Source organism: Chelonia mydas, chromosome 6, assembly GCF_015237465.2.
Source record: "Chelonia mydas isolate rCheMyd1 chromosome 6, rCheMyd1.pri.v2, whole genome shotgun sequence".
NCBI lineage: Eukaryota > Metazoa > Chordata > Testudines > Cheloniidae > Chelonia > Chelonia mydas.
This window is the reverse complement of record NC_051246.2, coordinates 33,891,221-33,907,093: the sequence shown is the minus strand read 5'-3', so window position 1 is coordinate 33,907,093 and position 15,873 is coordinate 33,891,221. Positions and strand designations below refer to the sequence as shown.

The 15,873-nt window shown below is 41.1% G+C and overlaps 1 protein-coding gene across 2 annotated transcripts in view; it reads left to right on the top strand.

The window, feature by feature from the left end:
* INSC (INSC spindle orientation adaptor protein) overlaps nt 1-15,873 on the top strand; it is a 133,522-nt gene that overhangs the window by 95,902 nt on the left and 21,747 nt on the right. For both annotated transcript variants that reach the window (XM_007057095.3, XM_037899746.2), the window contains 2 exons: nt 3,901-4,072; nt 6,875-7,053. In XM_007057095.3, coding sequence (XP_007057157.2) covers nt 3,901-4,072; nt 6,875-7,053 — 351 coding nt within the window. The remainder of the gene's footprint in view (nt 1-3,900; nt 4,073-6,874; nt 7,054-15,873) is intronic.

The window sequence follows — 15,873 nt, the reverse complement described above, 5'->3', positions numbered from 1 at the left end:
ACAGGAAACAAATCCTTTATTCATAAAGTATGCACAAGCAGCAGCTGGGAGGTTCACTCTCATTCAAGGTATTCATCCCCATTCAGTCCTGGGCCTTTCTGCTGAGACTGTCAGCAAGGGTGCAATTTAGTGCCATGTGTTGTGATGGCAGTTTTGGGAATGAGGATTCCTCTCTATTAACAATTGCACTGAAGTCCTTCTGCATAGGTAGTTGAATAACAGTCAACAGGTCATGACCTTGGTCATTATTGACGTAGGTTTGGTTTGAACCAGTGACTTTGGAGGTGAAAGTCTGTGTAACCTGTTACCTAATGCTTGAGCAAGTCCCTACTGCAGTATTTTTTGAATGTCTTGAAATATATATAATTTGTTTTCAACTGACTATTATTATTAGCATTTTTTTCACCCCAAACAAGGTGTGATACTGGAAGGCTTCAGGATGACAAAGTAGGTTGGGTTTTTTTTGCTCATGATGATGTCTAGCACACATTGGCTAGTAAATCAATTTGTGAGGACATACTAATTTTTGACAGAGTTCTATTAATACACCTTGAAGCTAAATGAGTTCTGTGAATCCCCAGTTTCAAGTTTAGAATTCTGCCATAACTAGAAGGAAAATATCTTGCTCTAGGTAGATTAATGTTGAAAGCTTGTCAAAAAAAATTTAACATTGAAAAGCAATTCATCTCTTCCTGTCATTATTTTGAGTATCTAGTCGAAACACCATTTGTAATCACTAGGAAAAAACCCAAAGAGATGTTGTTATTTCCTTGGTTGTATTTCCTGATGTTAATAGGGATCCCGTTGAATATTTCCCTTTAAAAAGTATATCCCAATGACTGATATTCAAGGCAGTAATTCCTGTTCCCAGGAATCTGATAGATCTTCTAGAGTACAGAAATTGCCACTGCTTACCATGCAACTTAATTTATATCCCATGGGGACATTTAAGGTAACCTGGCACTGTATATTAATAAATAACTAAAATGGGAACAAGGGAAGCTTTAAACAAACCATTTAGAGATGAATTACTGAACATTAAAAATGCGCAAGGTTTAAGGAAACATTGACTGGGTGGAGAGAATGAGACAGCTCCACAAGCCTAAATTGCTTGATTGGTGAGTGCATTTGACAAGTCCATGTAGGTTCCCAGAAGCCCAAGGTAGGTAGGTTGTTCTGCCTTGACTGCTTTACTACATGTGGCAGTTGGACAACTGAGAATATGGCCAGTCCTCAGAACTTCATAGTACACTCAGGAAGCCATTCCTGGCATTGCTTGGTGGGGCTAGATTCTTCCTGACTATGCCACAGGATGCTCAGATCTTTTCTGCACCTTGATACCTCTGAAAAGTGCTAAATTGGGTTGTTGAGGGACTAATCAGAAGAACAACACATCCAAAATCTAAGGCACCTCTCTATGCAGTCTTCAAGTACCGCCTAATAATTAAAGAGAGCATTAAGTGTGCCCTACATGGCAACATTCCCAAAGCTTCCCTTGATGCTAGTGTGCCTCTTTGTTTGTTTTTGATGTGGGTTTGTTCTATTTATCCACACGCGTATAAGAATAAGCTCCTGTCATTTCCTCTAGGAGCTCCACAACACATTTTAAAATAAAGTGATAAAAGGACTCCCCCAGGGACTCATTTTGCCCCAAAATTAACAATTTATCATCACCTAGGAAATTTAAGACATTAGTGGAAGATCATAAGATATTAACTGAGTCCTCCCAATCTCTCACAAATACGGATTGGGAGGATGGAAAGGAAGGGTTATACTTGTTTTCTTTCTTTTTTTTCCTTTTCCCCTTTATTATTGTTCTTCAATTTTAGAAACAGTGGGTTGTTCCCAGAAGATGCTATACTGGGGTGAGGCTTTATGTTTAGGCCTAAATGCAGGACTCAGCTCTTTGATAGTCAGGCTTGGACTCAATCTAATGTCCTCTGGAAGAATTTTAAAAATCTTAGAGCACTGTCAGCATTAGAGCCCAACGTATCAGAGTCTTATCCGGGAGCTAGTCTAGTGCAAGGGTCTCTCTGGATCATAGCTGCCTTAGAGGGTCATGAAAAGGTAGATTTTTGAGGTATCTTAGACCCAGCCAAATGCCTTGTAGACTAGAATCTTAAACTCAGTGCAGGAAGGACTAGGCAGCCATTGGAGTTCCAAGTATTGGTATGATGTGCTTACATCTGCCTTTGTTCGTTAATAGGAGTGCTGCAGGCTACTGCACAAGCTTCTTCAGGGCAGTCGTACTAATCTGCAGTATTCTAACTGGGAGCTGACAAGCATCTGGATCACACACAATATTTGGGAGACTATTAAAGAGGGGGTCTTTCCCATAAAGTGGAGAGATCAAATATTTAGTACAGGGTATTGTATAAACTACCCCTTCTATTTATAATGCTGATTCCAGCTCCACTTAAATTTTGAGCAAGAAATTGGTTCTCCTCTGAATCTTCCTTCTGGATGGAGGTCTGTAAAAGCGAGTTATAAAATCTGTCCAACTACCATGAGCTGATAGAGAACAGAAATCATGGGAAGAAGCAAATAGAAAAAAATTAGATTTTAGAGGAGCTTCCAAATAAAGCTTACCAAAGGGGTAATACTTTTTAACTGTAGGACCTAATTCTACTGTCAATTACTGAGATTTGTGTGCAACTCTGAGATCAATGGAATTACTCTGGTTTTACATGGATTAATGGATAGCAAAATCTGGATCATTGTGTACAATTTCTGTGTTCACACATGTAAAATGGCCTTAATAAGCATATCTACCTACCTCATGGCAACGTGGTGAATTCAGGAATATGTAGCACAGTCAGGAAACAAATTGTACCGGTCTACAAATACATTGATTATGACATAGTCCATCACTCTTACCTGTTGTTATCTGGGTAGTAGGTATTATTTTTTTTACAATATAAGCTGTCACATTGTGTTGGCTGTTTTACATCATGCCCTGTTACACACTGAAATGCTACAGGAGACACTATAACACAGAGTAAGTATGTATGTATGTGTGTATATTTATGCCTGCTAAAAGGAACATAATTTGAAGATATCAGTCATTCCAGATCTGCAAGAATGTACAAATCTTTGCTTTGTTTTGCTTTACTTTTCAAAACTTGTAAGAGGCTAATAGCTATAGCTCTGGTTTGAGACAGCATGTGCCTATGCTACACTTGTGTTAGCTTCCCAGAAACTGCTGGTCTACAACAATCTTGTTTCTGTCATGGCTAGAGGCTGACAATTATAGGCCTTCATCCTGTATTGGCTCAAGGTTCCACCCATGTGGAGCTCATTGCAAGATTGGGTAAGTTGAGTGAAGTGACATGCGCAAACAGGGACTTAGATATAGGGTGACTACATAGGAACTGTGAAAGAACAGGACAGGGGGTAGAGGGTAATAGGCGCCTATATAAGAAAAAATCCGAAAAAACGGGACTGTCCCTTTAAAAATGGGACATCTGGTCACCCTACTTAGATGAGACTGTGACATAATATCTGTTCACTTTGACAAACAAATTCTTATTTAGAGTAGGATTTTCCATGCTTCGTCTCTGCCAAAACATTTTTGTTATGTTTGGGCAAAATCAACTCAGTCATTTTGATTTATAAAAGCTTGGGGATGGGGAAGAAACCCTTTCCCCACCCCAACCCCTGTGCATTCTGAGCATATTTTTTTTTATGTTGCCCTCAATTTTTAAAAAGGCTGAATCTAGTAGCTTTTTGTTTGGTATATGTCATTGAGTCCTAAGGTTCAAGCCAATTTTGAAAACAAATCAGTTCAGTAGTTTTATAAGTAGTATACAATGCACACATGTAAATCCTAAGTTGGCTGTGAAAATACTTGTCTTTATTGGTTAGCCTGTATCCAACTGTTTCCCCCCTCCTCCCCCACAGGTCGACGGGATATTGTGCTTGGCTGACATTCTCACAGATAGTACCCACTCTGAAGCCACTCGTGCAGAAGCAGCAGCGGTAATAGCACAAATCACATCTCCACATCTCACTTTCACTCAGCATCTCAGCAGCTTTCTGGAGAATATGGAGGAAATTGTCACAGCACTTGTCAGTAAGTATTCAGGGTTTGTTTTAAGCCTTTCGTGGACTCACTGGAAAAGAAGAAAAAAACTTGCGATGAAAGACAAACTTTCCTCCATTAGCAATGTTCTCGAAGGAGTGTTTGCCTTTCTTGCCACTATAATGTTCCACAGTAGAAATCTATGGGGAATAGGTCAGTCGTTTTAAATCCTGAAGTTGGAAATTCTTCGATAGTTCTAACATTCTTGACTTTTAGCCAAAGTTCAAATACAATTTATTTGTGAAAACAGTAGCCATTTGAGGCCTAAAGCCATGTGCCTGGTTATCATCTCACGTACACTGGTATAAATCAGGAGTAACAATACAGAAGTCAGTGGAGAGCTATCAGTGTAAAACTGGTGAAAGTGAGTGGAGAATCAACCCCATTAGCTTTCTACAACTGTATGATACTTTATACAAAAATTACTGTATGACTTGTTCTTGTGCATTAAAAAGTGGCTATTTCATTAGGATATCAGTCCATGCTAACGCAAGAGGTGGAATGTAGTCGTGACAAGTACAACTTAATGATGAAGACCAAAGTGCATTCTCCAGTCAATAATGATTTGCTACAGCACGTGACTGGGGTTTGTCTTTATCTGGAGTTAATGATAACATTCTTGTAAATTAAGAAGCTAGTATTATGGTCTGAGACATCATTCATGTCTGTATTTAGTCATTGCTAGGTAGGGTAACCTTTAGTTTTTAATGCTTTTTTCTAGCCTCTTCCAGTACAACAGTCTGCCAAATAAGTGCTTCCTCCACTCCCTCCATATTAGAGATATAAATACTTTAACAATCCATAGTTACATACACTTACAGATACCAGAATCATCAGCTAACTGCATATGCAAGACCTGCAGAATAGATACATAGGTCTCTGCTCTATCCCACTGAGCTCAAGCAACCAACTAGGCTAATGGACCTTTTATCTGCTACTGATAAGTGACATGCTCTTAAGCAGGTCTGTCACATTCCCTACTTGGAAGTCATTGCAACTCCTTCACAAAAGCCTGTACATCATAATCTGTCCAAGTGGATAGAATGAAACCCACATCAGAATCACTCCATATTTTTATCAACCTTGATCTATCCACCTAGCTGCCACTCTGCCCAGGCCTTCCACATTCACAAACACTGTACAGATGAAATGACCATTACCACTGCCCAGATGTTGTAAATACAGAACACTCACAAATCTGGAGTCAACAGTCTGATTTAGTACTGAATAAAATGTTTCAACCTGTGAATATAATTATGAACCATCAACTGTTACCCTGCAGACTGTCATCTTGCAATTTCCATTAATTAAAAGTAGGTCTACTATGCCTACAGGCACCTCTGTGCTCCGATCCTCCCCAGCTGTGGCACACTATGCTACACACCTCTCTTCTACCCAGCAGCCCTTTTGTAATGAGGCGGTGTTAGGCATTCTGAGGGGGGCGGCTTCTTGTGCCCAGTATGTCATCAATACCCAGTCTATTCCGCCTCTAATTTACCCAATCCCAGCCTGAAATGGAGTTACAGGGCACCACCTAAGGATGCTCCAATCAGAGCTGTTGCATTTTGGACTTTGGATTTTGTCGAATTTTTAAGTAAACAGTCCGTCACAAATGTTGGCCTGTTGAGCAGAGGAAGCTGAAAGACACCTGTCCCTGGGGTTGGGTTAATATGCCAGATGTGGAAAGTTATTTCAGATCTCAGATATGGCAATCATACTATCTTGTCCAATCCAGTGAGTACGAAATCTGCTAGACCTTATTTGATACTTTCTACTGTTCAGTGTACTTTTCAAGACTGGGCCTCAGCATCATGTCTGAAGATTAGAAGTCCATAGTATACTTGCCCTGGAACCGGTACAGTGTGTGTGTTGAGGGGGTGGGTGGGTGCATTGGGGGGGTGGTGGTGGTAGGGGAGGGAAATGCATGAGTATGTGGGGATAAAGAGCAAGGTAATCCAGCTTCCTCAGCTGTCAATTTCCAATTTATACTCCATTTGTTGAGCAGTGTTTAAGCCTAGCAATCATGGCCAGCCAGGAATATGCCAAAATGAATCTGTGTCCCTGAGGGCAGAGTCACTGAGGAGAGGGCTATTTCCTTTATTGCCACCACCAAATCATCAGATGAGGCATGATAAGATGCACCAAGCCTAAACAATATAAGCTTTAGGAATAGAATGACTCAAATTTGGGAAAGCCTTTTCACTATCCAGTCATCAATTTCCTTGTAATATTTATAGCTGAGTAATTGAGTGACTCTCGCTTCTTATTTTTAATTTTTAAAACGCACTGAAATCAAATTGCTGGATGACTCAGACCTAGTTCAAGTAAATGTGTACAGGAATTAAAAGGCACTTAGGAGGTTATGATGGTAATAGCTGTGTCTGCAGCATTTTTTAAGAGGTCTGCAAAATTTAAAAATATACAGGGTAGTCTGAGATTATAAAAAAGTTTTAGAAACAGTAAGATAAATTGCAGAATTTTATTCGCATGGATCCATTAGTTTTACCCATCTGCTGACTGCATCTCATTTTGTTTAGGAATATAACATTTATCTTGAACAACATCCAATGGAGAAAGTTAAGTGTGATAGCCTAGGTCACTAATTAAGTGAATGCTCCCAGAGACTTGTAGTCTAGATTTATCTTGCCATCTATACCTGCTTCAGTCCAGTCTGCAAAAATGCAAGTGGAAATGTTATTATTAATTTCAGAGGAATATTTAACTCCTGTACAAATCTTTTCATGCTGAGGAGTAACTGATTTATATTAATTAAATTATTTTCTGCATTTCTAGAATTGTGCCAAGAGGCCTCATCTGGTGAAGTTTTCCTTCTGGCTTCAGCAGCACTTGCCAATATTACATTTTTTGACACAATGGCTTGCGAGATGTTGCTTCACTTGAATGCAATGAAAATTCTTCTAGCAGCTTGCGCTGACAAGCAGATAGTGGATACTCCATATTCTCGAGATCAGGTGAGTGGTTTCTGAACAAAATGTTATGTTTACATATGACTGTAGCAGTCAGTGGCAGTTCCTGTTATAAAGTGGCACAATAGATGCAATTCTAATATCCAGTTCTTGATATATTCAAAACTTTATTTGGTCCCATATTTTCCATGCTTGGTTTCTGCCGAATTTTTTCTTTTTTCCTCTCTCTGTGTAATTTGAACAATATTGAACAAAGTTATTTTGAACATGACTTTATCAAAAATGGCTGAGGTTTTATATTTGCCCAGTGAAGATTATATATTCAAAGGGGCCTTTGCCTGGTGTGAAAAACATATGTTTTGATTTAAGAAAATTATGGTTATTAGAAAATTTAATGCACAATAGAAAATCTCCTTAAGCCTACAGGCCATCATTTAAACATAAATGCATAGCACCTCTGTGTGCAGCTCTTTAAGGCTCAAATCGTTCAAGCACTTTTGTGCATGCTTGACTTTCTGCATGCATGTAGTCCTAATTACTCACCTACATGAAGTTAAGCATGCATGTAAGTGTTTGTAGGATTGAGATGTAAAGGAGTTTACTAGTTCTACTGGCTGAATAAGTGCCTAATTCATGTAATGGGCTTTGGATCAAGTCCTAGATGAGTAGCAAGTAGTTTAAACAAGTGAAGTTGTTTTTTTCTTTTTCATTAAAGAAATCTAAAGAGTTAAATGCAAAGAAATGTGTAATGCATAATTAATCACAAAGAGCTCATATGTGCCCATGAGTCACTGGCCTGCATTAGGGTAGTTCTAGAAGGGTACTGTTTAAGTGAGAGCTGTAGTATGAATTCAGCCTCAATAAGAAAAAATACTTTTTAGAGTTCCCAATTTTCAGGGATGCACTCACTATTACTCATGTAAAGAGAGTGCAGAATTATATCCTGTTTTGAGCCTGTCGGCTCTGCTAGCCAGTGTGGTAGAGGATGAGGCTCTAACCTCATCAGCTGTCTACCTTTTGTGGGCAATCTAGATATAGCAATGGGGCCGGATCCTCAGCCCCTATTAAGTCAGTCTCCTTCGTGCCACTGCAGCAGCACAAAGGTGACTTCCACCTGGCTAAAGACAGCAGCTCAGGATTGGGATGACATAGTCAGCCCTCTGCCACCCAGTGTAGGAGTGTTCCAGATTGTACTTGGGATGGGAGGGGCACAGCAGGAGCCCAGTGTTCTCTAGTGACCCTGGCTGCTGGAGAGGCTCCAAAGTAGACATCATCCATTGGGGTAAGACAAGTGATCACTGAGGCTGCTCTGACTTGCACCTGTGGCCATTTTGCCATCACCAGAAAGAATTGAGAATGGTGGTAGAAAGGTGGTGTAAAATGTAAAAAGCCACAGATGTCCCTTCCCTACTCTGTCATGCCAAGCACTGCTCTGGTGCCCCGAGGATCTAGGCCGTGGTGTTTGGCTTACTGTATGCCCATTATTTACTATATGTAATTTGTCTGCTCTCGCTCTTTCTTTCATGTACGCTCTGATTCTTTGTCCTCTGTCTCTTCCTTCCAGTGGACACAATTCTGCTCCCTTTGAATTCAGTGGTAAAGTCACTATTGACTTTGGGAGCCAGACTGGCCATTTTCTTCATAGTAGCAGTGCAGCTGTTAAAAAATTTTAAATTACAATCTTCTGTATTTTCCACAGTATGCATCCGATGAAGTGAGCTGTAGCTCACGAAAGCTCATGCTCAAATAAATTGGTTAGTCTCTAAGGTGCCACAAGTACTCCTTTTCTTTTTGCGAATACAGACTAACACGGGTGTTACTCTGAAACCCACAATTATTGTGTTAGCCAATAAGCTCATTCCTATTCTCTTGCAACTTGTTAACTTCCATTACAGGACATCTTAACTAAAGTAACAGGAAACTTTTGAATGGCTGACCCTTGGAAAATGTGCAGGAGGTTAGATCACATCAACCCATTTATCTCATTCGCAGTTGCAAGAAGGGCAGGGGTGCGAAGCAGCAATGCTCAAGGAGGACTGGTACATAGACTGGAAGGAGTAGGTGTCTGGGCTTTACCGTTATGCATTTGCTAGGCAGCAGTAGGGTTGTGTAACTGAAGATCATGCTGCTAGGACCTGTTTCTGGGTTGGTGCCTAGGATGAGCCTGATTTGCTGTTGATCGTATCTTTTTTTTTTTTTTTTAAAAGAAGCATGTTTATGCTGGCCAAGCAGTTTTAGCAATATGATCCTTTCAGTGTTAATTACTATAGGACTGGAGGCTTTATATTACTGCTACTTATGTTGCCTTTTGGATATTCAGAACTTACTAGCTTCCCTTTGTCAGAATGGCTCAATTTGCAATGGGAATTTAGGGCTGGTTCACCATTCCTCTGGGGACAACCCACAACAGGAGGGCTAAAGTGGAGGAAATCTCCAGAAGGTTCCCATGGTACAGTTTTCATTCCAGTTGCTCTGCTAAAGAGGATGGTGTTTGTGCCCACCCTTTCCCAAGCAACAGAGCCCCAAGGATCTGTATGGGTTCAGGGGGATCAGTGGAAGACCCATCTACCTAATGGCCCTGTGACACTGTATTGGCAGCTGTCCCTTGCTACATGCAGCCTTTAAGGAAGAGCTCAACCATGGCTTCTGAATAGGCATTTTTTTGACTCAAGGGGTTATCTTATACTGGTGACATTAGTAGTGTTGTAAGTGGGATGTTTGTTCTATTATGGCAGTTTAATAGAATATGTTGCTTGGTTTTAATTTGTCATATGCCCAGATGCTGTGATGATGGGAATATAAACTGGTTGATGGCCAGTTTATATCCATTTGTTCTTGGGTATACATTAGCGCTTATCTTAAATAACTCCTCTCCCTCTGATGTATTTATAGAGAGCAATGCATCTCCCCTCAGCCTTCTTTTGGTTAGGCCAAACAAGTCAAACTCTTTGAATTTCCTCTCCGAAGGTAGGTTTTCCATTCCTCAGATCATCCTAGTAGCCCTTCTTTGCACCTGTTCCAGTTTGAATTAATCTTTCTTAAACATGGGAGACCAAAACAGCACACAGTATTCCAAATGAGGTCTCACTAGTGCCTTATATAATGGTTCTAACACTTCCGTGTCTTCGCTGGAAGTACCTCGTCTGATACATCCTAGAACTGCATTAGCCTTTTTCATGGCTGCATCACATTGGCAGCTCGTAATCATCCTGTGATGAACCAATACCTTCAGGTCTTTCTCCTCCTCTGTCGCTTCCAACTGTTGAGTCACCAGCTTATAGCAAAAATTCTTGTTAGTCTCTAAGTGCACTATTAAATTTCATCCCATTTTTATTACTCCAGTTTTCAAGGTCGTCCAGATCATCTTGTATGATATTCCAGTCCTCCTCCATACTGGCAATACTTCCCAATTTTGTGTCATCTGCAAATTTTATTAGCAGACTCCCACTTTCTGTGCCAAGCTCATTAACAGGGCTGGAGCTAGGCACCAGCAAACCAAGCATGTGATTGGGGTGGCACTTTTCAAAGGGCGGCATTCCGGGCCCCCTTTTTTTGTTGTTGTTGTTGCCTCGGCGGCATTCCGCTTGGGGCTGCAAAAAACCTAGAGCCGGCCCTGCTCGTTAATAAATATGTTAAATAAGATTGGTCCCAGGACTGATCCCAGAGGAACTCCACTAATAACTCCTCTCCAGCCTAACCATTCACCTTTCAGTATGACCCACTGTAGTTTCTCCTTTAACAGGTTCCTTTTCCAGCTTTCAATTCTCATATTAATCCCCCTCTTCTCCAATTTAACTAATAAGTGCCTGTATCAAATCCCTTACTGAAATCCAGATATATTTGATCTACTTCATTTCCTTTGTCTAAAAAATAAGTTGTCTTCTCAAAGCAGATCATGTTGGTCTTGCATGATCTACCTTTTGTAAAGCCATGTTATTTTTTTATCCCCATTACCATTTACTTCTATATCATTAACTACTTTTGCTTTCAAAATTTTGTTCCAAGACCTTGCATAAAATTGAAGTCAAGCTAACAGGCCAGTAGTTTTCTGGAACACTTTCCCACCCCCCTTCTTAAAAATAGAGACTATATTAGCAATTCTCCAGTCATATGGCCCCTGAGAGCCAGGAAAGCTGGATGATATTCCCAGCTGTGCACAGACCTATGTCTTGAGCCAATCACTAAGTCTTTGTGAACTTGGGCATGTCATGTACCTCGCTGTACCTTAGTCTCCCCACCTATAAAACCGATCCAATGAAGTTAACATTATGCCATTAAAATCACCCCCAATGACAAGAAGCTACATGGATAAATTCTAGTAAAGAACAGGATAGAGTGTCTAGAGAAGTAACCTCCCTCTAGCAATAACTGAAAAGGAACTGCGGGGGCTGCAGCAAAGTACGTCCCTTGGCCCGTGCCACTTCCCGCAGCCCCCATGGGCCAGGCATAGCGAACTGCGGCCAGTGGGAGCCGTGATCGGCTGAACCTGTGGACGTGGCAGGTAAACAAACTGGCCGGGCCCACCAGGGGCTTTCGCTGAACAAACGTCCCAGGTTTGGGAACCACTGCTTTAAAGCATTAAGAGTCTCTGAAGCGCAAAACAGGTCTCCACTCCTCCAAAAAAAAAAAAAAAAAAAGAAAGAAAGAAAAAAAGGATTTCTATTTCCTATCTCATAAGAGAGCTCCATAGATCAAAAAACAGCATTTCTGCACAACTATCAGGGGATGCCAAGACGAAACCACTTCCTGGGGCCTAAAGGACTGGTTCACAGGTATCCAATCAGGAGCTACGCAGAAGTTGATCCATCCCACCACTCAGAACAAAATTCCCTCTTTCTCTTATCCCAAAACTAGAAGCGGGGTAAAACATTACATTAAGAAGGAGAAAGAAAACTACTGTACCTCTCCAGTAAGACCAGGAGAGCTTGTATGCATTAGCATCTACCTTTTCATTAAGGACCATTATAAAATTGGCACTGGTGTTAATATAGATACCAATGACTGTTTAGTAAGTATCAAGATTCTTCATGTTCAGGGACCTCAGGCTCCTCCTGTCAGAGAAAACTGGTACTCTGCTGTGTTTGTGCAATGTGTGCATCATGTTGTCTTCATGAATCTTTAGCTCTGTCAGATACAGGAAGGTGTAATTGAAACTTTTGTGGCTCAGGGACTCCTTTCATTCTGTACATGGGGAGAAAAATAAAAAAGAAATCTGTTCCTTCTGAATTCCCACTTGTCTTGTCTCCTCAGTGATGCTAGCATTCTCACCTTACCTGTGAAGTTGTGGAAATGCAGTCTAACAGCTTTTAGTCTTTCGTTATCCAGGGGTACAAAGACTTAATGTGCAGTGAACCTCTCAATTTTAAAGCAGTTATGTTTGCATTCCAAGTTTAATACCTCAGTAAGCCATGTTCCCCAAATGTATATGGGATGGGGGAGGGCCTTTGACTCAGTCCTGGAGACCCACAGTTAGCTAGCTGTTCCTCCTGTTTTCCACATAATCCTGATGTTTTCCCATTTTTGCAGCTTCTTGCTGGAGATGTTGCAGGCTTTGAGTAAATCATAGCCTCTCTTCCTCTAGTTTCTAGATTTTTTTTTCCCTGCCTCCTCTACTCACTCAGGCCATTTATTAAGCTTTCCTGTTGTGTTGCCCTTAGGGGGAAACCCCCTCCCTCAGTAATTTTAGGGTCAAAAGTAGAGGAGAGGCAGATGTTACATTATGACCCAGGCCTTTAGGATGAGGTTTCTCAAAGGGGTCTAAAAGTTAAGTGCCTAGCTCCCAATAAAAGCCAGTAGGAGTTGAGTGCCTAACTCCATTAGGCTCCCTTGAAAATCCCACCCTTTATTACTGCATCAGAAATTCTTTTTTATAATCAGAGCTTCTTGAATATCAGCTGGTTCATTCTTTCCTGTGAATTCCTCATCTAAGTTCTGCTCAGTATCATCAGATTTGTGGCTTTACCAGCTTTTTTTCTCAAGCTGCTGACCAGATGGCCTTGTACTTGGAAGCCAGCATGGGTCCCCAGATATGTTTGCCTGAGAATTATTAAGAACAGGGGACTTGAGATGGAGGAATTTGGGCAGTGAAGCACTGTACTCTGTACCGGGTGCCCTTCCACCTTAGTTTGACAGGACTGCGTTAAAAATCGTGGAAAGAGAACAAGATAAAATGGTGTAGGGGGGAAGGGAGGCTTCGAAGACTTGATCCCTACCCTGAGGCTTTGGTGGTGTTGTCAGAGAAAAGGTGGGGGCAAGAAACATAGGTCTCCCCCTGCCATTGCTGCCTCTGATGGTGTGGTATCTTATTGGGGTCCTGGCTGAGACAGGACAAAAGATCCCCTGCCCTGCTGCATCACAACCGCTAGTGCAGTGTCTCTGCTAGAGAAGGACCGGGGTAGGAAGGAAAAGCTCCTCCTGCCCTACTTGAGACACCCATGTTTTAACATTTTGGGCTAAGTCACTTGCTCAGTGTCACACAGCCAGATAGTAGCATAGTAAGGAATAGAAATCAGGTCTCCCAACTCTCCCAGGCTGTATTCAGTCCAGCGGACCATAGCTTCCTCCTGTTCCTTTTATGCTCAATCCTTCTGACAATATGAAAGTCTATGTTTAAGCACATGATCAGCCACATTCTCTCTGGATGCCAATATCCTGTCATACACTGTGCATAAGTACTGGGTAGTATGCCCCTACCCTTCTACACTGGGGTGGTAAAAGTTATGTACCGAAGATCTTTTAAACTCTCTGTTAATATGAGAGTCTACATAAAAATTACAGATAGATCTGAACTTTCTTGCTATTATGACTTTTGGTTTTTGATGTCCCATTTTCTACTACTGCTTAGTACTTCGCACAGCCTATCTGGGGTGGAAAGTTCCTTTACCCAGAGTAGTCCAAATATGCTCTGTGACTGGATAATATAATACACTAAATGTTCTGGCATGACACTGTCGCTTATAGTAGTGACAGGACTCACATTAAGAAAACGAATTCATATGCCTTGCTGCATAGTGAGTGGTGAGGTAATCTCTGGTATCTATTAACAAAGAAAAAGATGATAAATTATGGTAATTAAATTCCACAAAATACTTAGGAAATTAAACAAGAGGCAATGGGTGCCAATAATAGATATAAAAATAAGAGCAAGGCCACAAGTCAGGGGAACTCTAGCAATGCATTATATTACTGGTGTCCTAATTAGTTTTCTATAAGAGACCATAATTTCCCTGCAGGAGCCACCCTCCCCCGCCCCCCTTTTTTAATACACCTGCACATCTCTGCACTTCCATGCCAAATTAGGTTGTTTGAACGTTGGAAAAAGAGGTGGATAAGTTTTTCATGGAGTGTCAAAATATAGTTATGTAAGAATATAATTGTGTGTGAAAATCAGCTTTGGCAAGCACAGTGGAGTAAAAACAATGGAGACTTAAACTCCAGGGGTCCTTTCTCAGCCAAAATGGTCATTATCCAGTACTTGGAAGTTAGAAGTATGCAAGACAGGCAGCATGTTCCAGTGTATAAGGCACTAGACAGAGTCAGAGGACCCGGGGCAAAATCCTGGCCCTGTTGAAATCAATCGTAAAACTTCCATTGACTTCACTAGGGCCATAATTTCAGCCCTGGGATCTATTCCTGACTCTGCTATCTATTTGATGTCACCTTGGGCAAATAATTTAACTTCTCTGTGCTTCTCTTTCACCATCTGTAAAGTGGGGCAAACAGTATTTACTCATTGGTGTATAGAATCTATGGATGGAAAATACTATATATATATATTTATATCTATACTATATTTATATCCAGTTTTTATTTATTATTACTCCATGCTGACTCTGCCCTTGCCTGCCACGTTGTCAACTGATGCAGAAAGTGCAGCTACTTGTCTACTGTAGAAACTGGAAATGATAAAGATATGCTATGGGTTTTAGAGTAGTTATAAATTTGTAAGACCTAAAATGATGCAGTCACAAATACATAAGAGTGCCTCTTCCTTCTGGTACTCTCCAGTCTGGCAGGAAACAATAAAAATAGATTTCAAACAATATAATAGATCTCAAACTGCTGCAGAGTTTTGATATTTCACGGCACCTTTTCGCTGTAAATAAATATCACAACATATGGCTAGCTGGTGACCTCAGGCACTCCTGTGGGCAATGGGTGCTGTATAAACTCTGAAAATTCCCTAGTCCCTCTCTGAGTCACAATTCCACTCCTGTGACTTTCTTGCTCCCAGCAGAGTAGTAATTTACTGCTGGTATAGACACCAATAAATTACTACTCCCACTCACTCAGCTACTCTGGCCAGCAATTGAGAGGCTTGGCACTGCCCGCACTCCGTTCCCCTGCCCACCTTCTCCAGGGAGGAAGTAAGCATGCATGCATCATGCTTACTTCTAGTCAGTCAGACGAAAAGTCCAGGTTGCCTAGGTAGGCAAGTAAGGGGGATTTCTACACCTGTACACTGTCTTCCAGTCCTAGTTATAGGCTAGTCCTGTGTCATTTATTTCTTTAAAATATTAATATAGATTGTGGAAAACTATAAGTAAATAGAAGTATTCAGTGTCTCCTTTACTCCAGAGGTCAGGTGTTTATTTTGTCTTAATCCCTCATGCTGAATCTTATGGTTCCCAGAAGAATTCCTCTCGCATCTCCCTGAGACCATCTGCTACAACATCTCCTGTCTCCACCTGCTGCTGTGACACTGCCCTTTACTAACCAGTAAGATGATAAAAAGCAAATGACTGTCATACACACAGCTGTGTGCTGCTGCTTCTCTGTTCTTTTAGGTCTGGAAGGGAAAGGGATCCCCATCCTATGTTTAAAAGAAAAGGAGTACTTGTGGCATGTTAGAGACTAACACGGCTG